This window comes from Ranitomeya imitator, chromosome 4 (assembly GCF_032444005.1).
Source record: "Ranitomeya imitator isolate aRanImi1 chromosome 4, aRanImi1.pri, whole genome shotgun sequence".
Classification (NCBI taxonomy): Eukaryota; Metazoa; Chordata; class Amphibia; order Anura; family Dendrobatidae; genus Ranitomeya; species Ranitomeya imitator.
In genome coordinates this window covers 18,230,879-18,256,631 of record NC_091285.1, presented here as the reverse complement: position 1 = coordinate 18,256,631, position 25,753 = coordinate 18,230,879, and the positions used below count along the sequence as shown (strand labels likewise).

The 25,753-nt window shown below is 43.0% G+C and overlaps 1 protein-coding gene across 10 annotated transcripts in view; it reads left to right on the top strand.

Annotated features, from left to right (window-relative positions):
* DGKI (diacylglycerol kinase iota) overlaps positions 1–25,753 on the top strand; it is a 269,247-nt gene that overhangs the window by 115,170 nt on the left and 128,324 nt on the right. For 7 of the 10 annotated variants that reach the window (XM_069763206.1, XM_069763210.1, XM_069763205.1 and 4 more), the window contains exons 1-5: positions 7,467–8,020; positions 12,507–12,615; positions 13,125–13,220; positions 23,577–23,651; positions 23,957–24,013. In XM_069763206.1, coding sequence (XP_069619307.1) covers positions 7,605–8,020; positions 12,507–12,615; positions 13,125–13,220; positions 23,577–23,651; positions 23,957–24,013 — 753 coding nt within the window. In that variant the 5' untranslated portion in view covers positions 7,467–7,604. Of the gene's footprint in view, positions 1–7,466; positions 8,021–12,506; positions 12,616–13,124; positions 13,221–23,576; positions 23,652–23,956; positions 24,014–25,753 lie in introns of those variants that run through there. The other 3 variants (XM_069763213.1, XM_069763211.1, XM_069763212.1) reach the window with 1 other exon arrangement.

Genomic DNA, 25,753 nt, shown 5'->3' with positions numbered 1-25,753 from the left:
CTCACTCCTTTGTCTATGACGTACCCTCCTCGCTTTTGATCTTGGGCTGTTTGACTACCCAGCCTCACGGCTTGCATCACATTTCAGTTGATCTGTACATTTGTCTTTTTCACCGTATGGATCCTGTTCACACACTCTGATCAGGTGGCGAATCTGACGCAGATGATTCAGTATCTGTCTAAGGAATACCAGAGTTTAGAATCGTTGCAGTATTAACTGCAGGGTGAGTGTCACGTTATAGCAGTTGAATTTCAAGAGACAAATGGCTCCTACCCTGTCCCTCAAGCTAGGGAAACCCTAGACTATCCCTGTTCCCCAGATTACCCCTGATGGTGAGGATGCCAGGGTCTTATACTTCGCTATACTCCTATATGAACGCTTATCTGTTTCCTCCCCTACCCAGGGAGGTGTGGGACAGAAGCGTATGTACTAACACAAACCAGACAGATAGGGATAAAAGAAAACTACTGCCATACAAATACACTCACGAATGAGCGAGTGGGGAAATCCAAATGGGAAGAAGATAAGCAAAAACACACAAACCAGATCCACGTAGCGATCTCCTGAAAACAACTCTCAACCTACTGCCCCAAACTCAGTTCTCTTCTTTAGCTCCAAACCAGGTAATGGTTAGCTATCACTGGCAATGAATGGAGCACAGAGAAGGGTTCTTAAACCTGTGGGGAGTAACAAACTCAGAACAGCTGATACAATTAAACATAGAACTCCAGGAGTCCCACTAAGCAGTTTAACCCTTGCAGCAACAGAGCAAACAAAGCCAAAACTGCTAATAGGATGGAGAAGCTGTTCTAACTACTGCACTTGTATGTGTCACCGCACACTGCGATCGTCTGACTCCATTGTGTTGCGGTATCCCCGTGACATTGAAATAATTAGTTGGATGAAAACTTTCCATAGCTCTCCACTGCCGGCAGTGGCTGTGACGTCAGTATCGTCTGATGTGCAGTTGGATTCTCCTGAACCAGTATTGGCCCGTCCTGATAAATTTTCAGGGGAGAAAGACCAGTTTAGGGTGTTCACAGATAGGTGTAGGCTATTTTTTACCATGCGTACCCAGTCATCAGGGAATGAGTCCCTGCGAGGGGTCCTAAGAGTTGGACATTTTCTTTTTTCTCCCAAGCTCCAGAACAGGATGGTCATCTGTTGAGGCTTTTTTGACCCTGACATAATCCAGGACATGGAGGCAAAGATCATAAACCTGACACGACATGGTGGCCGCACCGCTGAGTACTAATACTACTGAGTTTTGTGGAATGATGCCGCTTTCAAGTGTCAGTTTCGACAAGGTCTTCCGAATACATTTATGCTCTGGCTCTATATCCTCCACCATGTTCCTTGGGAGAAGCTATGACTCAGGACATTCTGTTGGATCACCGAATTCAGGAGAGATGTGATGAACGACACAAGCGTTTGTTTATTCCACCCGAATCTGTCCACATAGCTGAGGTGGAACCAATGGACGTTGGAGCTGCCAGCTCTCAGACCGTTGACAAGAGATGCCGGAGTGATCTCGGACTCTACCTCTATTATGGTCGCGCTGGATATCTTCTCAATGACTGCTCGTTACGCACGCATGCAAGCAAGCAAACCTTCGGGAAATGCCTAAGTCTGGGTGATTATCAAGGAGACCACTCAGACTTCTAGGTACCTTTTTCTCCGATAAAGTATTGCTAAACGTGGAACTACTTTTCCAAAGCCAGTCATTATTATTGGTAGCCTTGATTGATAGTGGATCTGCAGCCAACTTTATGGATTCAGGACTGTTTCTGAGATTAGGATTATGGACAGTCAGGTTGGAAAGAACCATTCAGATTGTTGCCATTGACAGGACACCGTTACCACCAACAGTGTGGAAAGCGGGAACACTTCATTCTAAGTCCATCTCCTGCTTTGTTTTGGATAATTTGCCTGCTGGGTTGGTGTTGAGGTCTCCATGGCTGCTTATTCACGATACTGTTATTGATCGGTGTCAGAAGGATATTGTGAAATGTGGCCCTAATTCTCATTAGAGATGTCTAAGTGCTGTACAAATTTGCTCCACTAGACTGGAGTGTCTGCCGGGGAACCTGAAAGACTTTGGAGATGTTTTCTCAGAAAAAGAGGCGAAGACATTACCTACCCATCGTCCGTATGATTGTGCTATCAATCTTGCCCCTAATGCCAAATTGCCTAAAAGCTCGCCTGTGTAACTTATTGGGTCCTGAACGTACCGCTATGAAAGAATGTGTAAACGAAAGTTTATGGAAGGGTCATATCCATCTGTCCTCCTTGCCTGTAGCTGTTGGGTTTTTCGTTGGTAAAAAGAAAGATGCCGGCCTCCGTCCTTGCCTCGATTTCCATGAATAAAACAAAACATAATTACGGTTAAGAATACTTACCCACTTCCACTCATCCCTGACCTATATTATCAGCTTCCTAAACTTGATCTTAGAGGGGTTTATCATTTGATACGCATCCGGAAGGGTGATGAGTGGAAGACAGCGTTTTTGACTTCAGAAGGTCTATTTGTCTCAAGGTCCCAAAACTCTGACTAGCTTGTGGCCATATGCATTTTTCTCCAGGAATTTTTCGCCTGCTGGGAGACATTATGACGTTGGGATTAGCAAGCTGCTCGCTGTCAAATTAGCTTTTGAAGAATGGAGACATTCGTTCATCAGGTCACAGTTGTGACTGCTCAGCAGGACTGGTCCTTATTTTAACTTCTTGCTGAGTTTGTCTTTAACAGTTGGGTCAATCAGTCCACTGGAACCTCGCCATATTTTTTTGCAATTATCGTTTTCATCTCCATTTTGGTGAATTTTCTAGGAAGAGTTCTGGGTGTATTGTGGTAGAGGTTGCCACACAGAAACTTGGGGATGTCTTACGGGAGGTCCAAAGGAATATTGGGGTAGCTCAGCGTCTCCAAAAACGGAAGGCCGATAGAAAACTTTCGGCAGGTCCCATCTTCAAAGTAGGTTTGGTTATTATCCAAAAACATTAAGCTGAAAGTACCATCAGCGAAGTTGGGTCCTAAATTTATTGGCCAGTATGGGATTCTGGAGGTAGATAATCTGGTGTCCTTTAGAATAAGACTTCCTCCAATGCTTCACATCACAAATGTTTTCCACAAATCCCTGTTAATGGAGTTTATCCCTTCGGTATTATCTTCCTCCTCTCCACCTCATCCAGTTTCAGTCAATGGAGAGTTGGAGTACGAGGTACAGAACATCATGGATTCTCGGAGAGTCTGAAATTCTCTACAATCTCTTGTTCACTGGAGGGGATACGGACCTGAGGAGAGATCCTGGGTTATGGCTCGTTTTGTGAAGGCTGATCATCTGGTTAGGACCTTTCATCTTGGTTTCATTGGAAACCTGGGGGTCCGGTGGTCCCCTAGAAGAGGGGGGTACTGTCACGGTTATGCTTATCGGTGTGCTGGACTCAGTGAATGACTGTTCTGCATTGCAATCTAGGACAGGGGTGTGCTGAGCTGTTGGTATGGTGATTGACAGCTCTGCTGTCAAATCAGGAGCTGGGACGTACTGAACTGTCAGTGTCTTGAGTGACAATTTAGGTGTCCAACCAGGGCCAGGGCATGCCTGGGCTTAATCCTTGTGTCTCATGTTTGGAGTAATTGCCTGGCTATTTAGCCAGCTCTCTGCCTTAAATTTCTTCCAGTTGTAGCTTTTCTCAAGTGGTGTGTGTTCCTATGTGCTGCTAGTCTTGTATTCTGATCTTTGGTGCTCGACCTTGGATTAGCCCTTTTGTCGTGATCCTCTACCTCCTTGGAATTCTGACCTCAGACTGTTACCTGACTATGCCTTTGTCTCACCCCTCTGTCTTTGATGTACCCTCCTGGCTTTTGACCTTGGACCGCTTGACTACCCAGCCTCACGGCTTGTCCGAAAGTAGCAACTAGAATCACAGACTCTTACTACAAGCTCCAGGCGAGGCTTCTCCTTTCTGCAGCCCCCGGACCATAACCCTTAAAGAAATGCAGATCCCAATCCAGGCCCACCTTGATAACCACCTCAGATCTCTTGATTTCAAACCCCAGATTTGACCCCACCTTATATAGACCTCCTTTGTACATATTACCGATATGACCCCTATTTATAATGAACCAAGACCAGTCCCTTCCTTTCAACAGACCCCAAATTAGACCCTCCCGTTCTGCAGACCCAAGACCAGACCCTTCCTTTCTACAGAACCAAGACCAGACCCCTCTTTATATAGACCCCCCGACAAGACTCCTTTCTGCAGACCCCAGACCAGACCTCTCCTTTATACAAACACCAGACCAGACTCCTTCTTTCTACAGACCCCAGACCAAATTCCTTTTTTATAGAGACTCCAGACAATACTCTTCTTTTCTACAAATCCCACACAAGACTCTTCCTTTTTACACACCACAGACTTGTCCATTCATATCTACAGACCCCAAAGTAGACCCGTCCTTTCTACAAACACCAGATCAGAACCTTCCTTCCTACAGACACCAGACCCTTGCTTTCTACAGACCCATCCTTTAAACAGATCAGAATACTTCTTGTCTGCAGACCCCACACCAAACTCCCCCTTTCTACAGTCCCCAACCAGACCTTTGCTTTCTACAGATCCCAGGCCAGATCCTTGCTTACTACCGACCCCAGACCGGTCCCTTCCTTTCTACAGACCACAGACAGGATCCCTCCTTTATACAGACCCCAGACCAGACTCCTTTCTACAGACTCCAGATAAAACGTCTTATTTTTCCAGACCCCGGACCAGACCCTTCCTTTCCACAGATCCCAGACCAGACTCTTCCTTTTACCAGACCCCAGAGTAGATTCTTCCTCTCTACAGACCCCAAACCAGACCCTTCCTTTCTACAGACCCCAAAGTAGACCCTTCATTTCTACAGACAATAGAGCATGCCCTTCTTTTCTACAGACCTTTCCTTTCTACAGACCCCAGACCAAACTCCTCCTTTCTACAGACCCCAACCCAGATCATTCTTTTCTACAGACCCTAGACCAGACTCCTCCTCTCCACAGACCCCAGATCAGACGCTCTCCTCTGCCCGTTCCTGCACTTCTCTCCTCTATGTATCGGCCCCCTTTTCTTTTGTGAGTCCTTAGATCTCCTGTTTTTGCTGTGAAGAATATGAAATATGAATAATCCTGTTGAATGCCATTAATCCTTCATCCAGCGGTTCAGAAACCCCGATGGTAAGGCATTCAGAAATAATCCAGAATATTTGAAGTCCTTCCAATAATCTGATATCTCGGAGCAGGACGGATTATCGGACTCTACTCTGCTGGAAATGAGAAACCTACAATCTCCAGTACAGGGGCCGGCGTGTGACTGCACAACCAGGCCAAGGTAAATGGCATCACGGATCTCCCTGATGTGGTGAGAGCTGCAAAGGAGTTAACTCTTTACACCACAGCCAAGGGCCGTCAAAAAGAAATCATTGAGGCTCGAAATGCGTCAGCAACTGCAGGATTATTCTAACATTCCGTGCTGTTTCATTTACAGACCCCAGACCATAGTCCAAAAACAAAAATGTAGATCTCGGACCAGTCCCCTCTAAAAAATGTAGACCCCAGACCATGTCCCTTCTCAAAAATAATATAGACCCTAAACCAAGCCCCTCCAAACTTTATAGCTAGGTGTGACACCTACAAGTGACCGCACCAGGATATTTAAGTATTTGATATTTTTTACTGAGTAACGATCTGCCAGTTAGATGTCCAGGGAAAGTTAAGTACCCCTCCTGTTAAAGGCACAACGACGTCTATGCCTCATTTAATAGTCATCATGTTGCTTTCTAAGCAAGTTTTCCCTTTAAGACAGGAAGTCAAACCCATAAAAAACGAGAAACTCCAAAAAAGACAAGCTAGAGGAAGTAGTGAGAAAGTATAAGAAGAGAAAGCCTGAGAAAAGTTGTGAAAAGAGACAGAAGACTCTGTGTGTGTAGGACACTCGCCATATTAACCCCACCGGAGGCTCAATATTCCCATGCACTTTCCATGTGGAAGTACAATCCCCACCGGACTCGGCATTCCTGAATTACAGCCAGCTGCCTGATTACACCCCCCATCCTCCTCTCTCCAAAATACTTCCAGACCCTGACGTCTTCCTTCTGCTAAAAATTCACCGGTCCTTAGAAAAGTCTTAAAGATGAAAAAGTAGCGGCGGTTGTACATCAGCCTTGGGATTATCACGGGGCCATCCATTGTAGCCGAACCAAAATGTCACCATCTCTACCATGACGGATTATAGCACCAACTGACAGGCATGGATTTTCCGGGACTTGACCTCTGATACCTCAAGGACCCTCTTAAGATTACACCTCCTGGATACAAATCACAAACCGATTAGTCTATTTTTTTATTATTATTCATTTATTCTTATTTTTTCAGATTTTAGTTGGGGATACAGTATTTTTTCTTTTGAATTTCATTCATTTATATTTTTTATTTAATATATATTTTTTGGGGGTATTTTTTTTTTTTTCATTTCCCTATTGTTATAGGTGAAGCAAAAGTAAGGGATTTTTATAAATTTTGAAATAGGCACCTTTTATTTTGCATTTATGTCATATTTTAATTCCTGTTTAAAAATATATTTAAATTTATTATTTTTTGGTTAATATAGGGAATTATCAGAATTTTTTTCAATTATTTTATTTTTTGATTGGAGGATTGATTTAGGATTTCGATATGGTCTGTATGATTATGTTACGAGTGTTTTTATTATGGCGCTTTACATTGTGTTCATGTTTTGAGTCAAAGTTTTAGGAGGTTTGAATGTTTTGCTTTCTACTTTTTTGTTTTTTGTTTTTTTCCTGTTGAGTTAGTGTTGTGTTAGAAGATTGGGCTCTGGAAACGAGCACTTTCTTGTCCAGGATATGGTTACTGGGTGCCGATGGAGTGTAGTGATATAAGCAAGTTCTCCATCTACGCAACAGGCTTCAAATTTGGAATTCGGAGCATGAAAGTCCCGAGAGAGTCCCTAAAAAAGGAGCTCACATTACTCCTTCCAATGTAAACACAGGTCAGCTGAGGATTTTTTATGTATTGGCTTCAAGCCGAAAGTGTAGCTCTCAGTAATTACATTTTTCATTTACAAGGCCGCAGTCTTTCGCCCACCCTTCCCCCAACGCCACCTACAGACCCTAACAGTGTCAGCCCTGTTTAATCTATGTTTTTCTACTCTTGATACTTGTTTTTTTTTCTTTTTTTTGTCATTGGGAGCTCCTTAGTCAAGGATACAGTTTAGGTTTCGTGCAACGTACATAGAGGACAGATTGTAAATAAAAAATGTACGGCCAAGGTGAAATAAATTGACTCGAGAGTTCTAAAACTCTACGAGGATCTTGAAGGACAACCTTGAGAGACCACGCTTGTCCTACAGACCAAGAGGAGACTTCACAGATTGTAAAACAAAAATGTACGGCCAAAGTGAAATAAATTGACTCGAGAGTTCTAAAACTCTACGAGGACCTTGAAGGACAACCTTGAGAGAGCACGCTTGTCCTACAGACCACAAGGAGACTTCACAGATGATCTCTGAGTAGGCGTCCTGGCTAGAGGAGAAGGACCGATTTCGTATACACCATGGAGAACTTTTTCAATCGACATTTTAACAAGTCCCCTCCAACTGAATCCGATAGGAGAACGATTTTCACGGCTTCGAAAGTCAGACGTAAGTCCGGAGCTGGTGGACCATCTCTTGGACTCTTAGCACAACGAAGAGTATCTGTCCAAGTAGGCAAGAAAAATGTAGGCAGTAGAAGGAAATCCAGCACAGCACCGGTAAGGGTAAACCCACGATTTGTCGTGAAGAATGTCCAAAAACATACCTTAAAGTCCGAGAAGATTCGGAACGTCGAGGACCTGTTTTGGGACATATGGATGGACTGTAAGTTACTTAACCAGGCGAGTCAACAGTCCAACGATCAGGAGGGTGAGGAAGACATTTATACCTCTAGCAGTGACAGTTCAGAAGAGGTCGGAGTAGATGAATTTTCAAGGTGTGTATGTGTTAAGAATCAAGAATTTTCCGTTTGCGTATTGGTGTTTTTGACTTTACAGCTGGATTGGAACTGGTTAAAGAGGCTCAAAATGTTGAACAAGGGGTCTCAATGAGCCTTCTTAAACAATGGGTTGTCCACTACCTGGCCAACCCCTTTTTAAATAAAGTAGTCCCCCTTGCAAAATAAAAATAACAGCTACTTACCTTCTGATCCGGCGCCGAGTCTCCCGGGTCTCCGTTGACTTTGTTATGCCATATGAGCCCTGCAGCCAATCAGTGGCCTGTTGCACTCTCACTACAGAAAGCACATTAACCCGATAGCCGCCACTGATTGTCTGCAGGGCTCATGTGGCATACCGATGTCACGTGAGCCCCAGGAGACCCATCGCTTTTGTTTTTATTTTTTGAACTTCACTCACAAAGGGGTTGTCCAATTGTACCAATTGTGCTGTAAAATTACTTGCCTGGTATACCATTCCCCTTTGTGGTCTTGTGACTATCCTTCCTGAAGTATTAGTTGAAATGGCCTTGTGTGGGGGTAGAAATAATTTTCGTTCCCTCTTGTTGGACCCTTAGGAACTACTAGAGATTCAATTGCATCCTTAACATCGACCTTGAAAAAGGATGCAACTTTCGAAACTGAAATGCTTAAAAATATTTTTTTGTCTCCGTGGTAACAGACTACAAACAAACCCTCCGTAGTCTGATCTTCTTCCATTTCTCCCTACTGCTTACTAACCAGAGTCGGATGGACGGCAAAATGACTGCAGGATCAGACTATGATGCCGTAGGTTGGAGTTGTAGACTTTAACAAACCTATAGATCTGCACAGTGGCTGCGTACACAAAATGTTAGTTTTTTTTTTTTTTTTTTTTAAGTTTGTGTGTGAACTGGTATCACTTGACATGATCTGGTGCATTGTGGAATTTTTCTAGCTCTTTGTTTAGCGTGTGATTTGTATCAGCGCTCGTCTTCCTTTGGTCGCCGATTCTTAAGGACATGAAACCACGATCGTTATCTGCAGAATGACTTTTACGTTGATGAGATAGGAGGATATGACGGTCTTTGCTATTTTTTTTTAATTATTTTGTGAGATGTATAGATTGGGTACAATGATTCTCCGAGGCAGTTTCCTCTTTATATTTGATCGCTACCATCTAAGAACTTCCGGTGAACAGAAGGAGCAGTAAGTGCTTATATGGGGCCCTAGGACCATTGCAGGGTATCCAAAACATTTGGGACCTCAATCACCAAGTTTCCTCCATGTCTTCCAAAGCAATCCCACCTGCAAGACTTAAAGGGTTGTATGAGATTAGAAAAACATGGTTCCCTGTGGTTCCCTAGTAAACAAAGTATGGTTTGATATTGTAGCTCAGCTCCATTGAAGTGAATGGCGCTGAGCTACAATATTAAACCAAACCTATAGGCAGGAGAGGTAATGTTTTTTTTAGGAAAAGGTTACCAAACTTTTTAGGAAAAAAAGTCAGCCCTTTTGAAGGAGTTTTCCAGGTTTCGAAAACTGATGGATTATCTCCGATCGATAGGTTTGGTTTCCTGTATAAAGTGGCAATTTCTGATTTAATTTTGGATTTTTTTTTCTCTTGTTTCGCAACATTCTCAAATTCTGCAAAACTATTGCTTCATTTTTTTTAAACTATTTTAGTTAACTTTTCACAATGCATTTGTAAGCGCGTCCCTTCGAATATCCATGAGCTGGACCTCTGTTGATCGTTGGTCCCAGGGATTGTTTATCAATATTCTGCTCCCCCCCCAAAAAAAACGCATTTAAAGGGTTTTTCAGTGGTGTAAAAAATGTAAAAAAAAAAAGATAAATGTTTATCATATCGGTCCCCAGTTGGACCCGATATCCCCGACATGACCACTGCAGCCAATCACTGCCTGTAAGGAATTACTATTGCACATACCCATGATCCTATGATGATGACTTTCTTGACTATTGGAAAGACAGCAGTGGAGGAACGGTCAGATGACCGCTTATCTCCATCGGAATCCTCGTGTGACGGACATTTGGGGAGATCGGATTCTGCAAAACTTTTTTATATTTTTGCTTCAGTTTTTAAACTTTTTTTTTTCCTAGAATTTCTTTTATTTTCAGGATGCATTTGTAAGTGCGTCACGTCCTTGTGGGGTTCTTCGGAAGGCCATTCCGATGATTTATCTACATTTTTCATTACATTTTTTTTTTCCATTTTACAGGTCAATAGTTGAAGGTATTTCACATGTTTTAATATTTTGCTGTTTTGTTTTTTTCATTTTTCCTCTGTGTGTTTTTATTTTATCCCCATGAACATTCTCGGTTGGATGGGTCCATCTGTCAGCTCTCTCTTGACAGCGATCCCACTGGAGAAAACCTGGATACTGCGATGAGTCACGGAGGTTAAAACTAGTTCAGATGATAGAGGCGACACTGAATGTTCCTTTTGTTTCTGGAATGAGGTCTTATTAATGTTTTTTTGAGGTTTATTACCATTATTGGTGTACTTTATCCAGCCATTTCTGGTTCCATCATGTCCTTTCCTCTGTTAAGAGTCGTAAAGGTTCACAAACGCATGGTAGATGCGGCTGCACCACTGGTACATGCCAAAAAAACTCTCCAAAACTGGCGCTGATCGAGAGCCATGGAAGAATGGAAAAGTGGCCGCGCACGCGCACTCCTCTCCGTCCTTTAGTGTGAGAATCAAAAAAATTGCCAAACATGAACCCGAGGAATGAAAAGATGTTCTCACATGCTTGGCTCTCTTCACTCATTTACCTGGGAGTTCCAAAAATTGCAGAGAAAAATGGAATGAAAAAGTGGCTGCGCATGCGCAGCTCATCTGTGTAGGTACCAAAATTTCGAGAGAGCATAGATAGGAATGAAGATGTAACTGTGCATGCGCAACTCACATGTACGGAAATAGCACAAATTCAAGAGCGCATAGATAGGTATGAAGAAGTGGCTGCGCATGCGCAGCTTATCTGTGTAAATACCAAAATTTCGAGAGAGCATGGATAGGAATGAAGACGTGGCTGCGCATGTTCGACTCACATGTACGGAAATAGCAAAAATTTGAGAGCGCATGGATAGGAATGAAGAAGTGGCTGCGCATGCGCGATTCACATGTACAGAAATAGCACAAATTCGAGAGCTCATAGATAGGAATGAAAAAGTGGCTGCGCATGCGCAGCTCATCTGTGTAAGTACCAAAAATTCGGGAGAGCATAGATAGGAATGAGGAAGTGGCTACGAATATGCGGCTTACTCTATGCACTTGTATCAGGGTTTCAAAAGTTACAGAGTTCATAGATAGGAATGAAGAAGTGGCTGCGCATGCGCGACTCACATGTACGGAAATAGCAAATATTTGAGATTGCATAGATAGGAATGAAGAAGTGGCTGCGCATGTGCGACTCACATGGACGGAAATAGCAAAAATTTGAGAGGACATAGATGGGAATGGAGATGTGGCTGCGTATCCGTGATTCACATGTACGGAAATAGCAGAAATTCGAGAGTGCATAGATAGGAATGAAGAAGTGGCGGCGCATGCGCGACTCATGGATGGAAATAGCAAAAATTTGAGAGCGCATAGATAGGAATGAAGAAGTGCTGCGCATGCGCGACTCACATGTATGCAAATAGCAGAAATTTGAGAGCGCATAGATAGGAATGAAGAAGTGGCTGCGCATGAGCGACTCATGGACGGAAATAGTAAAAATCCGAGAGTGAATAGATAGGAATGAAGAAGTGGCTGTGCATGCGTGTCTCTCTCGTATGGGAGTCCCAAACGTTGCACAGCATGTGACCCGAGAATGAAGATGCTGTCGCTCATGCTCAGCTCTCTCTGTTCACTTGCATGGGACTTCCGAAAATTGCACAGTATGCTACCAGGCATGAAGGTGGTCGCTGCGCATGTGCTCTCCATTCATTTATGTAGGAAATGTAAATTGATAAAAAAGGGAATGTACAGAGCGGCGCAGGCGCATCCACCTCTTCATATCTAACTGCATGGAACAAGGATCGTATCCCGGAAGGATGCCGACATCCATCATTTATTTATGGCCTATAAGGAACATTCCCTTATGTACAAAGGTGAGCCCCTGAACTTGACTCGGCACAATCGGGGTTGTCTTGAAGTTTTCCTTTCCTAAGCTTCACTTCTTCAGTCTTGTCACTATCGATTTGAAAAAGGGGGTGAATAATTTTGCACCTAATTGAAATGCCTTGATGGATTGATCCCTTTTTTAGTTCAAGGAACATTTTTCCCTACAGCGGCCACTAAAGGAGAAGTGAGGTATTACAAGGCTCCCAGCTAAGTGAATGGACGACCATGTAATACAAGGTCACGTTGGGTCCTCCAGAGAGAGAGACGCTCTTTGTAATGGGGGTACCCGAGCAGACGCGTAGCTCTGAAGAACAGGAGTCGGCTTGTATGACAACTATTTTCTTCGTAACCTGAATGTTTTTTTGTATTTTGTTGCAGGAAAGCCATTTCCCGATCTGGACTTCAGCACCTGGCGCCTGTGCACTGCCCGACCCTGAGCATCTCGAATGGACCCCTGAAAGAGCCTCGGACCAGCCTAGATTGGACTGTAAGGGTTTTTTTTTTCTATTGATCATTGCCTCAACGATTGGAAAAAATAAAACTCCAGGTAGAGGATTAAAGGGGTTGTCCCAACTTAGCAAATTAACACCCATCCTTATATACAGGGAGACTTGCGAATATTCACCCTCTGAAGTGGCCACGTCTTTGCGCCACCCATTCATTCTCTGTCTATGGCACCGCCGGAGAGAGCCAAGTACAACACTTCTCTATCTCCGTCAGTCCCATAGCTCCTCCGCGACAGGTTCTCGGGATCCATGGGGGTCTCGGCTGTGAGTAGGTGATATCTTGTAAATTTGGGACTGCCCCTTTAATGGAGAAATGGGCACATTGATATTTCTGAGTTGACAATAATTTACCCCTTTAAGTTTTTTTTATCCACTTTATCAATACTTTCTATACTTTATCAATACACGTTCTGGCCACTAGTTGGCAGCGACGCGCTTCCGATGAAACGGACGCCATGACACGGGGATAACTGGTTATTTGCCTTTGCAGGAGAACGCGGTGAACGGGGAGCACCTCTGGCAGGAGACCAATGTATCCGGAGACCTGTGTTATCTGGGGGAAGAGAACTGCCAAGTGAAGTTTTCTGTGAGTACGGCGTCATTAGCCATGTCACGCCATCCAATCAGAAAGGGTCGGTTAATCATGAATTAGAAAATAAAAGGTCTTCCTCCCTTGAATGGGGAGATTTGCAATACCACATCCCGCCAGAGGACAAGGGCGGCGCTGTTTTCTTTGGCCCCTTTGCAGATATAAAAAGCTCCTTCTCTTATGGGAAGAATTTCTACAAGATTTTGGAGGCGTCTGTTGGGATTAAGGCTCCAAGACCGACCCCTGATAACAGAATATAGCAATATCCTCCTCCACCATCTGTACAGGAGGCACAATGCAGTCAGGGGGTAACATCCTCCTGGAATCACCAAACCCAGACTCCTCCATCAGAGAAGTGCGATCCGTCACTGCACAGAACACGTCTCCTCCAGAGTCCAGTGGTGGCGGCTTTACGCCACTCCTTCCGATGTTCCACATTGTGGTTGGTGATGTATGGCTGCATGCAGCTGCTCGACGCAGTGTTTGTGCTGATATTATACCAGAGGAGGTCTGGAATCTGCAGTTATGGGGTCAGAAGACATTTGGACTTTTGCTGGATGCTATACACCGGGGGTGAGAGATTGGATGCTATACACTGGGGGTGAGGGTCTGGATGCTATACACTGGGGGTGAGAGGTTGGATGTTATACACTGGGGGTGAGGGTCTGGATGTTATACACTGGGGGTGAGGGTCTGGATGTTATACACTGGGGGTGAGGGTCTGGATGCTATACACTGGGGTGAGGGTCTGGATGCTATACACTGGGGGTGAGAGGTTGGATGTTATACACTGGGGGTGAGAGGTTGGATGTTATACACTGGGGGTGAGGGTCTGGATGCTATACACTGGGGGTGAGGATCTGGATGCTATACACCGGGGGTGAGAGGTTGGATGTTATACACTGGGGGTGAGAGGTTGGATGTTATACACTGGGGGTGAGGGTCTGGATGTTATTCAAGGAGGTGAGAGGTTGAATGTTATACACTGGGGACGAGGGTCTGGATGTTATACACTGGGGGTGAGAGGTTGGATGTTATACACTGGGTGTGAGGGTCTGGATGTTATACACTGGGGGTGAGGGTCTGGATGCTATACACTGGGGGTGAGAGGTTGGATATTATACACCTGGGGTGAGAGGTTGGATATTATACACCTGGGGTGAGAGGTTGGATGTTATACACTGGGGGTGAGAGGTTGGATGTTATACACTGAGGGTGAGGGTCTGGATGCTATACACTGGGGGTGAGAGGTTGGATCTTATACACTGGGGGTGAGAGGTTGGATGTTATACACTGGAGGTGAGGGTCTGGATGTTATACACTGGGGGTGAGGGTCTGGATGCTATACACTGGGGGTGAGAGGTTGGATATTATACACCTGGGGTGAGAGGTTGGATGTTATACACTGGGGGTGAGAGGTTGGATGTTATACACTGAGGGTGAGGGTCTGGATGCTATACACTGGGGGTGAGAGGTTGGATCTTATACACTGGGGGTGAGAGGTTGGATGTTATACACTGGGGGTGAGGGTCTGGATGTTATACAAGGAGGTGAGAGGTTGGATGTTATACACTGGGGACGAGGGTCTGGATGTTATACACTGGGGGTGAGAGGTTGGATGTTATACACTGGGGGTGAGGGTCTGGATGTTATACACTGGGGGTGAGGGTCTGGATGTTATACACTGGGGGTGAGGGGGGCCAGATGTTATACAGTGGGGTTGCAGGGCCGGATGTTATAAAATGGGGGCAAGAAGGTGGATGTTGTACACAGGGGGCGAAAGGCTGAATATTATACACCGGGAGCAATGGGGCTGAACAAGAGACTGGAGTTCTGTCGCGGGGCCCAATTCTTCTCTTGCACCCCCTTCCCACTTATAGGACCACCACCTACCTTAGTAATATGGCGCTGACCTGCGCTGATGGATGGGGGGTACAGAGATGGGAATACCCCTGTGATTAGTTTAGGCCGCGGAGCTGCACACAGGACAGATTAGTTTCGGGTACGCGGGTGACTTGTAGTAATAGCCACGCGCTTCGGGTTGTCAGACAGTCATGAAACGCGTTGAAGTTTGACCAGGAGTTTTTTCTTACAGTATGAAGCGAACGGGTTGTGCCGTTCTCTGCGCTCGATGTCTCCTGTACTTGCACAATATTCACTAATTAGGCACAATTTGTGTTTTCCGAGCGGCCCCGGGGCCCGGTAACCTCAGCCTAACCCCAGCTCTGTTTATTCTGCCCCCGCCCCAACAGCTTTCATTGAAGTTGGTAATCCGCTATCTATGCTCATCCCTTGCAGTAAGTGTATATAGAGTGATTAGCCCCCAATACCGAACGGCAGAAATTTTTTTAGGCTGTTGCCATAGCAACATGGGTTGCCATGGAGAAGAATTAGTGTGTATGAGTAGGGTCCGCTCCCGTAGGGATGGGCTGCCATGTTGTGTTATGTGTCTGCGGACAGCGCTGCCGAGGCAGAGGATTTTGGAAGGAGAGGGGGGTAATCGGTTCTTTTCCATCATTGACCCCAGGGAGACCTGCGGAGCGCTAAGTGACAAGAAAGCAAACATTTTGTCTATTTTGTTTTTTTTATCCGTCCTCTCAGAAGATTTATCAAAACTGTCTAAAAGTTACACTATCGAGGCTTCGTACGGCACTGACAAGGCAGCTCTGTGCACCGTCTGTTTATTAAATGGCCTCTGTATGAATCCTGTGCATTATTTATCTGGGCACTGTTTATCTGGGCATATGCATTATTATGTTTGCTCTGTACGATTGGGCACTATCTAGTTACTGTATATAAACTGAACTGTTTAACTGGGCACAGTATGAAACTTGGATATTATAAATCTGGGCACAGTATTAATCCAGAGGAATTTATCTGGGCACTGTTTGAATCCAATACATTATTATCTGGGCACTGTAAGAAATCTATGAATTATTTATCTGGGCACTGTATGAATCCAATACATTATTAATTGGGCATTGTATGAAATCTTTAAATTATCTGGGCACTGTTTGAAATCTCTTACATTATTTGGGCACTTTATGAAGCGTGTGCATTGTTTATCTGGGCACTATATAAAGCATGTACATTATATAACTGGGCACAATATGAAGTGAGTGCATTATTAATCTGGACACAGTTTACCTGGGCATATGCATTATTATTATTATGTTTGCGCTGTACGATTGTGCGGTAACTATCTAGTTACTGTATGAAAACTGAACTGTTTAACTGGGCACTGTATGAAACGTGGGTATTATAAATCTGGGCACTGTATTAATTCAGTGCAATTTATCTGGGCACTGTATGAATCCAATACATTATTACTTGGGCAATGTATGAAATCTTTAAATTATTTATCTGGGCACTATTTGAAATCTCTTACATTATTTATTTGGGCACTGTATGAAACGTGTGAATTGTTTATCTGGGCACTATTTAAAGTGTGTACATTATATAACTGGGCACAATATGAAGTGAGTGCATTATTGGGCACTGTACAAACTCTGGGCATTATTTATCTGTTCACACTATAAAGCGGGTGCATTATATATGTGAAGCATGTGCATTATTTATAGGAGCACTGTCTGAAACATGTGCATTATTTATCTAAGCACTTTATGAAATCGGTGAATTAATTATCTGGGCACTGTATAAACCCCTGCACATTATTTCTGTATGAACCCTGTGCATTATTTATCTGGGTACCGTATGAACCCTGTGCATTGTGTATCTTGGCACAGTATGAAATCTGTACATTATTTATCTGGGCACTGTATAAGCCCTGTGTGTTATTTATCTGAGCACTGTATTAAATTTGTCCATTATGTATCTGAGCACTGTATCAAATCTGTGCATTGTTTATCTGAGCTCTGTATGAAAACTGGATTATTTATCTGGGTACTGCAAGAAACTTGTGTATTATAAATCTGAGTACTGTATGAACACTGTTCATTATTTATCTTTGCTCTGTATGAACTTTATAAACCCTGTGCACTATTTATCTGGGCACTGTATGAACCCTGTGTGTGTATTATGTATCTGGGCATGGTATAAAATCTGTACAACATTTATCTGGGCACTGTTTCAAGATTCAAGCTTCAGGAGGCTAATTTGCATATTCCAGGTGCCTTCTGGGAGAAGCGAAGTCTCCCTAAGCTAGAAGATCGTTGGGTATTTTTGCCTGTAGGACATTATTGCAAGAGAGCTTGGCTGAGTAGATTACACAAGAAGGAAAACACACAGCAAGTCAGCAGGATCTAGGAGCAACATGGCAGATGTGACAACCTACATGGTGAGCTGCAGCATGTGCTACATGTTCACAGATCGACCAGAAGAAGAATCAAATTTCACCTGTCAGAAGTGTAGACTAGTGGCCCTTTTAGAAGAAAAGGTGCGGGGTCTGGAAGAAAGAATAGCAACTTTGAAACTCATCAAAGAGAATGAAGACTTTCTAGACAGAACAGAAGCATCTCTACTGGTCACAGAAGGTGCAAAAAGTGTCAGAGAACCTCCAAAAGCAGATGAGTGGAAGCATGTGACCAAAAGAAGCAAGAAGACCATGGAGAAATCACCAACCACACAACTGAAGAACCGATATCAAATCTTTGTAGAGGATGAAGATGGCACACCTAAGGATGAAGCAATACCAGCAAGCAAAAAAGAAAAGGGCACACAGCAACAAGTGACAGCAAAAAGTACAGCCAAGAAGCAACGAAGAGTGGTGGTGGTGGGAGACTCACTACTGAGAGGCACCGAAGCAGCCATCTGCAGACCGGACATAACTGCAAGAGAAGTATGCTGCCTTCCAGGTGCGATGATCAAGGATGTGACCGATAGGATACCAAAGCTCTTCAGCTCCAAGGACGTCCACCCATTTCTTCTGATACATGTTGGCACCAATGACACGGCAAGGAAGGACCTACCGACAATCTGCAAAGACTTTGAAGAGTTGGGGAAGAAAGTAAAGGAACTGGATGCACAGGTAGTTTTTTCTTCTATCCTTCCAGTAGACGGGCATGGCACCAGGAGATGGAACAGGATCCTTGATGCAAACAACTGGCTAAGACGATGGTGCAGACAACAAGGATTTGGATTCCTGGACCACGGTGTGAATTACTGGTATGATGGACTCCTCGCCAGAGACGGACTACACCTCAACAAACCTGGGAAACACACATTCGCCAGAAGACTCGCTACACTCATCAGGAGGGCGTTAAACTAGAAGAAGAGGGGACGGGAAGAAAAACATTAGACTTGAACAAAGGAAATCCAGGAAAACATACTCAGAAGGGAGGTAAGAACATTTCTAAAACAATCCACAGCGAGGAGATTGGAACAAAACAAAATCCTCTAAACTGCATGCTCGCAAACGCCAGAAGCCTGACAAACAAGATGGAAGAACTAGAAGCAGAAATATCTACAGGTAACTTTGACATAGTGGGAATAACCGAGACATGGTTAGATGAAAGCTATGACTGGGCAGTTAACTTACAGGGTTACAGTCTGTTTAGAAAGGATCGTAAAAATCGGAGAGGAGGAGGGGTTTGTCTCTATGTAAAGTCTTGTCTAAAGTCCACTTTAAGGGAGGATATTAGCGAAGGGAATGAGGATGTCGAGTCCATATGGGTTGAAATTCATGGAGGGAAAAATGGTAACAAAATTCTCATTGGGGTCTGTTACAAACCCCCAAATATAACAGAAAGCATGGAAAGTCTACTTCTAAAGCAGATAGATGAAGCTGCAACCCATAATGAGGTCCTGGTTATGGGGGACTTTAACTACCCGGATATTAACTGGGAAACAGAAACCTGTGAAACCCATAAAGGCAACAGGTTTCTGCTAATAACCAAGAAAAATTATCTTTCACAATTGGTGCAGAATCCAACCAGAGGAGCAGCACTTTTAGACCTAATACTATCTAATAGACCTGACAGAATAACAAATCTGCAGGTGGTTGGGCATTTAGGAAATAGCGACCACAATATTGTGCAGTTTCACCTGTCTTTCACTAGGGGGACTTGTCAGGGAGTCACAAAAACACTGAACTTTAGGAAGGCAAAGTTTGAACAGCTTAGAGATGCCCTTAATCTGGTAGACTGGGACAATATCCTCAGAAATAAGAATACAGATAATTAATGGGAAATGTTTAAGAACATCCTAAATAGGCAGTGTAAGCGGTTTATACCTTGTGGGAATAAAAGGACTAGAAATAGGAAAAACCCAATGTGGCTAAACAAAGAAGTAAGACAGGCAATTAACAGTAAAAAGAAAGCATTTGCACTACTAAAGCAGGATGGCACCATTGAAGCTCTAAAAAACTATAGGGAGAAAAATACTTTATCTAAAAAACTAATTAAAGCTGCCAAAAAGGAAACAGAGAAGCACATTGCTAAGGAGAGTAAAACTAATCCCAAACTGTTCTTCAACTATATCAATAGTAAAAGAATAAAAACTGAAAATGTAGGCCCCTTAAAAAATAGTGAGGAAAGAATGGTTGTAGATGACGAGGAAAAAGCTAACATATTAAACACCTTCTTCTCCACGGTATTCACGGTGGAAAATGAAATGCTAGGTGAAATCCCAAGAAACAATGAAAACCCTATATTAAGGGTCACCAATCTAACCCAAGAAGAGGTGCGAAACCGGCTAAATAAGATTAAAATAGATAAATCTCCGGGTCCGGATGGCATACACCCACGAGTACTAAGAGAACTAAGTAATGTAATAGATAAACCATTATTTCTTATTTTTAGTGACTCTATAGCGACAGGGTCTGTTCCGCAGGACTGGCGCATAGCAAATGTGGTGCCAATATTCAAAAAGGGCTCTAAAAGTGAACCTGGAAATTATAGGCCAGTAAGTCTCACCTCTATTGTTGGTAAAATATTTGAAGGGTTTCTGAGGGATGTTATTCTGGATTATCTCAATGAGAATAACTGTTTAACTCCATATCAGCATGGGTTTATGAGAAATCGCTCCTGTCAAACCAATCTAATCAGTTTTTATGAAGAGGTAAGCTATAGGCTGGACCACGGTGAGTCATTGGACGTGGTATATCTCGATTTTTCCAAAGCGTTTGATACCGTGCCGCACAAGAGGTTGGTACACAAAATGAGAATGCTTGGTCTGGGGGAAAATGTGTGTAAATGGGTTAGTAACTGGCTTAGTGATAGAAAGCAGAGGGTGGTTATAAATGGTATAGTCTCTAACTGGGTCGCTGTGACCAGTGGGGTACCGCAGGGGTCAGTATTGGGACCTGTTCTCTTCAACATATTCATTAATGATCTGGTAGAAGGTTTACACAGTAAAATATCGATATTTGCAGATGATACAAAACTATGTAAAGCAGTTAATACAAGAGAAGATAGTATTCTGCTACAGATGGATCTGGATAAGTTGGAAACTTGGGCTGAAAGGTGGCAGATGAGGTTTAACAATGATAAATGTAAGGTTATACACATGGGAAGAGGGAATCAATATCACCATTACACACTGAATGGGAAACCACTGGGTAAATCTGACAGGGAGAAGGACTTGGGGATCCTAGTTAATGATAAACTTACCTGGAGCAGCCAGTGCCAGGCAGCAGCTGCTAAGGCAAACAGGATCATGGGGTGCATTAAAAGAGGTCTGGATACACATGATGAGAGCATTATACTGCCTCTGTACAAATCCCTAGTTAGACCGCACATGGAGTACTGTGTCCAGTTTTGGGCACCGGTGCTCAGGAAGGATATAATGGAACTAGAGAGAGTACAAAGGAGGGCAACAAAATTAATAAAGGGGATGGGAGAACTACAATACCCAGATAGATTAGCGAAATTAGGATTATTTAGTCTAGAAAAAAGACGACTGAGAGGCGATCTAATAACCATGTATAAGTATATAAGGGGACAATACAAATATCTCGCTGAGGATCTGTTTATACCAAGGAAGGTGACGGGCACAAGGGGGCATTCTTTGCGTCTGGAGGAGAGAAGGTTTTTCCACCAACATAGAAGAGGATTCTTTACTGTTAGGGCAGTGAGAATCTGGAATTGCTTGCCTGAGGAGGTGGTGATGGCGAACTCAGTCGAGGGGTTCAAGAGAGGCCTGGATGTCTTCCTGGAGCAGAACAATATTGTATCATACAATTATTAGGTTCTGTAGAAGGACGTAGATCTGGGTATTTATTATGATGGAATATAGGCTGAACTGGATGGACAAATGTCTTTTTTCGGCCTTACTTACTAACTATGTATGAACCCTGTGCATTATGTATCTTGGCACAGTATGAAATCTGTACATTATTTATCTGGACACTGTATGAACCCTGTGCACTATTTATTTGAGCACTGTATGAAATTAGTTCATTATGTATCTGAGCACTGTATGATATCTGTGCATTGTTTATTTGAGCTCTATATGAAAAATGGATTATTCATCTCTGTATGAACACTTTGCATTATTTATCTGGGGACTTATGAACCCTGTATATTAGTTATCTGGGCACTGTATAAACCCTGTGCACTATTTATCTGGGCACTATATGAAACCTATGTATTTTTTAACTGAGCACTGTATGCAATGTGTTCCTTATGTATCTGGCCACGGTATGAAATCTACAATAGTGGGGAATTATATAAATCCTGTGCATTATTTATTTGGGCACTATATGAACCAAAGGTATTTGGTATCTGGGCACTTTATGATATTTGTGCTTTATCTGGGCACTGTATGAAATCTATGCTTTATTTATCTGGGCACTATATGAAATCTATGCTTTATTTATCTGGACACTGTATGAAATCTATGCTTTATTTATCTGGTCATTGTATAAAATCTATGCTTCATCTGGGCACTGTATGAAATCTATGCTTTATTTATCTGTGCGCTGTATGAAATCTATGCTTTATTTATCTGGGCACTGTATGAAATCTATGTTTTTTTTATCTGGGCACTGTATGAAATCTATGCTTTATTTATCTGGGCACTGTATGAAATCTATGCTTTATTTATCTGGGCACTGTATGAAATCTATGTTTTATCTGGGCACTGTATGAAATCTATGCTTTATTTATCTGGGTACTGTATAAAATCTATGCTTTATTTATCTGGGCACTGTATGAAATCTATGTTTTATTTATCTGGGCATTGTATGAAATCTATGCTTTATTTATCTGGGCACTGTATGAAATCTATGCTTTATTTATCTGGGCACTGTATGAAATCTATGCTTTATTTATCTGGGCACTGTATGAAATCTATGCTTTATTTATCTGGGCACTGTAAGAAATCTATGCTTTATCTGGGCACTGTATGAAATCTATGCTTTATTTATCTGGGTACTGTATAAAATCTATGCTTTATTTATCTGGGCACTGTATGAAGTCTATGCTTTATTTATCTGGGCATTGTATGAAATCTATGCTTTATTTATCTGGGCATTGTATGAAATCTATGTTTTATTTATCTGGGCATTGTATGAAATCTATGCTTTATTTATCTGGGCATTGTATGAAATCTATGCTTTATTTATCTGGGCACTGTATGAAATCTATGCTTTATTTATCTGGGCACTGTATGAAATCTATGCTTTATTTATCTGGGCACTGTATGAAATCTATGCTTTATTTATCTGGGCACTGTATGAAATCTATGCTTTATCTGGGCACTGTATGAAATCTATGCTTTATTTATCTGGGTACTGTATAAAATCTATGCTTTATTTATCTGGGCACTGTATGAAGTCTATGCTTTATTTATCTGGGCATTGTATGAAATCTATGCTTTATTTATCTGGGCATTGTATGAAATCTATGTTTTATTTATCTGGGCATTGTATGAAATCTATGCTTTATTTATCTGGGCACTGTATGAAATCTATGCTTTATTTATCTGGGCACTGTATGAAATCTATGCTTTATTTATCTGGGCACTGTATGAAATCTATGCTTTATCTGGGCACTGTATGAAATCTATGCTTTATTTATCTGGGTACTGTATAAAATCTATGCTTTATTTATCTGGGCACTGTATGAAATCTATGCTTTATTTATCTGGGCATTGTATAGGAATATATATCTATGAACTGGCAGTAAATCCATACATTATTAGTTGAAAAATGAAATGTTTGCTCTCAGAAGCTTGTGAGATAGACTTTTGGGGCAAGCATACGTTTGACCATGTGGCATATTTTTCTGCCACCACGACTGGCCCTTTCTCTGGTAGTTCGGTGGCAGACCGAATCCTCTGATCGAGACATTTTTAATTAGAAGTGTGTTTCCCCTCTATGAATGTTTTGTCCAAGTTCATTTTTCCATCCACACATTTTATAACCAGTCTCATCTGCGTTTCTTTTATTACTAGAAATCGGCCGTACGGAGGAAGTGCGCTGCGTGTAAAATCGTGGTGCACGCCGCGTGTATGGATCAGCTGGAGAAGGTAGGTTGGCGCCACCTTCTGGTGTGAACATGAATAATTATTAACTCATAAATCACAGCCCAAAATTACAAAAATAGCTAATTACCATTAGTTCTAATAATGATACGTAGGATCCGGGAGAATGTGTCTAATTAGCTTGGCGGGGGAGGTATCTGGCCGTAACGTGTAACTGAGATTCTGGAGAAAAATGAAATGTCTTAAATTAATGAGCAAAAACTATATTATGTCCAACTAATGTCACCTTGTATAGTTGCTGCCGCTGAGTTACGTAACCGTGTCACCTTTTCTTCTACGGAATCCATCAGATTAATTTTAGGTGCAAACCAACATTTCGTGACGTGACCTCCCGAGCTCCAAGAGAGGTAAGTGTGTATGCACTCTGCATAACCCAGGGTAAGGTGAAGAAATGTTCAGAAACATTCCCGAGCGGTGCCTGGAGTCCGATGGGTCACAGTATAAACTTTGGGCCTGTGCCCCCACCTACATGTTGGCCAGATGTATTAGCCCTTATAGCATTCCGCATTCTTTAAAGACATAAATTTTGCACCCCCTTTATGTAGTATTGTCACCATTCTGTAATAATGTTACCCATCCTTGGCCCTTTCCTGGTATAATGTCCCCCATCCTGGGTCCCTTCCGGTAATAATGTCCCCCATCATGAGTCTCTTGCTGATATAATGTCCCCATCCAGTAATAATCTCTCCCATCCTGGTATAATATCCCCCATTCTGACCCCTTCCAGTTATAATGTCTCCCATCCTGGGCCCCTTCCTGGTATAATGTCCTCCATCCTGGGTCCCTTCTGGTAAAAATGTCCCCTAGTGCCCCTTCTAGTAATAATGTCCTCCATCCTGTCAACCATCCTGCTATAATGTCCACATCTTGAGCCCCTTCCTGCTATAATGTCCTACATCTTGAGCCCTTCTTGTAATAATGTCCCCCATTCTGGCCCCTTCCAGTAATAATGTCCTACATCGTGGTCTAATGTCCCCATCCTTGGCCCATTCCAATAATAATGTCCCCTATCATGAGTCTCCCCCATCCTGGTGTAATATTCCCTTCCAGTTATAATGTCTCCCATCCTGTGCCCCTTCCTCGTATAATGTCCTCCATCCTTGGTCCCTTTAGATAATAATGTCCCCCATCATGTGCCCCTTCTAGTAATAATGTCCCCCATACTAGTGTAATGTTCTCATACTAGCTTCTTCCAGTAATAATGTCTGCCATCCTGGGCCCCTTCTTGATATAATCTCCCCCATTCTGGTGTAATATTCCCATCCTGCCCCCTTCCAGAAATAATGTCCTCCATCCTGGGCCCCTTCTTGGTATAATGTCCTCAATACTTGGTCCTTACCGGTAATAATTTCTTCCATAATGTGCTTTTTCCAATAATAATGTTCCCCATACTGGTGTAACGTTCCCATCCTGGCCCCTTCCTGTAATAATATCCTCCATACTGGTGTAAATGTAAAGTTCCCATCCTGGCCCCTTTCAGTAATAGTGTCCCCACTTCTGGTGTAAAGTTCCCATCCTGGCCCCTTCCAGTAATAATTTCCTCCATACCTGGTGTAAACTTCCCATCCTGGCCCCTTCCAGTAATAATGTCCCCCATACTGGTGTAACGTTCCCATCCTGGCCCCTTCTAGTAATAATGTCCCCCATACTGGTGTAAAGTTCTCATCCTGGCCCCTTCCAGTAATAATGTCCCCTATACTGGTGTAAAGTTCCCATCCTGGCCCCTTCCAGTAATAATGTCCCCCATACTGATGTAAAGTTCCCATCCTGGGCCCTTCAAGTAATAATGTCCCCTATACTGGTGTAAAGTTCCCAACCTGGCCCCTTCCAGAAATAATGTCCTCCATCCTGGTGTAAAGTTCCCATCCTGGCCCCTTCCAGTAATAATGTCCCCTATACTTGTGTAAAGTTCTCATCCTGGCCCCTTCCAGAAATAATGTCCTCCATCCTGGGCTCCTTCTTGGTATAATGTCCTCAATACTTGGTCCTTTCCAGTAATAATTTCTTCCATAATGTGCTTCTTCCCATAATAATGCTGGTGTAACATTCCCATCCTGGCCCCTTCCAGTAATAATATCCCCCATCCT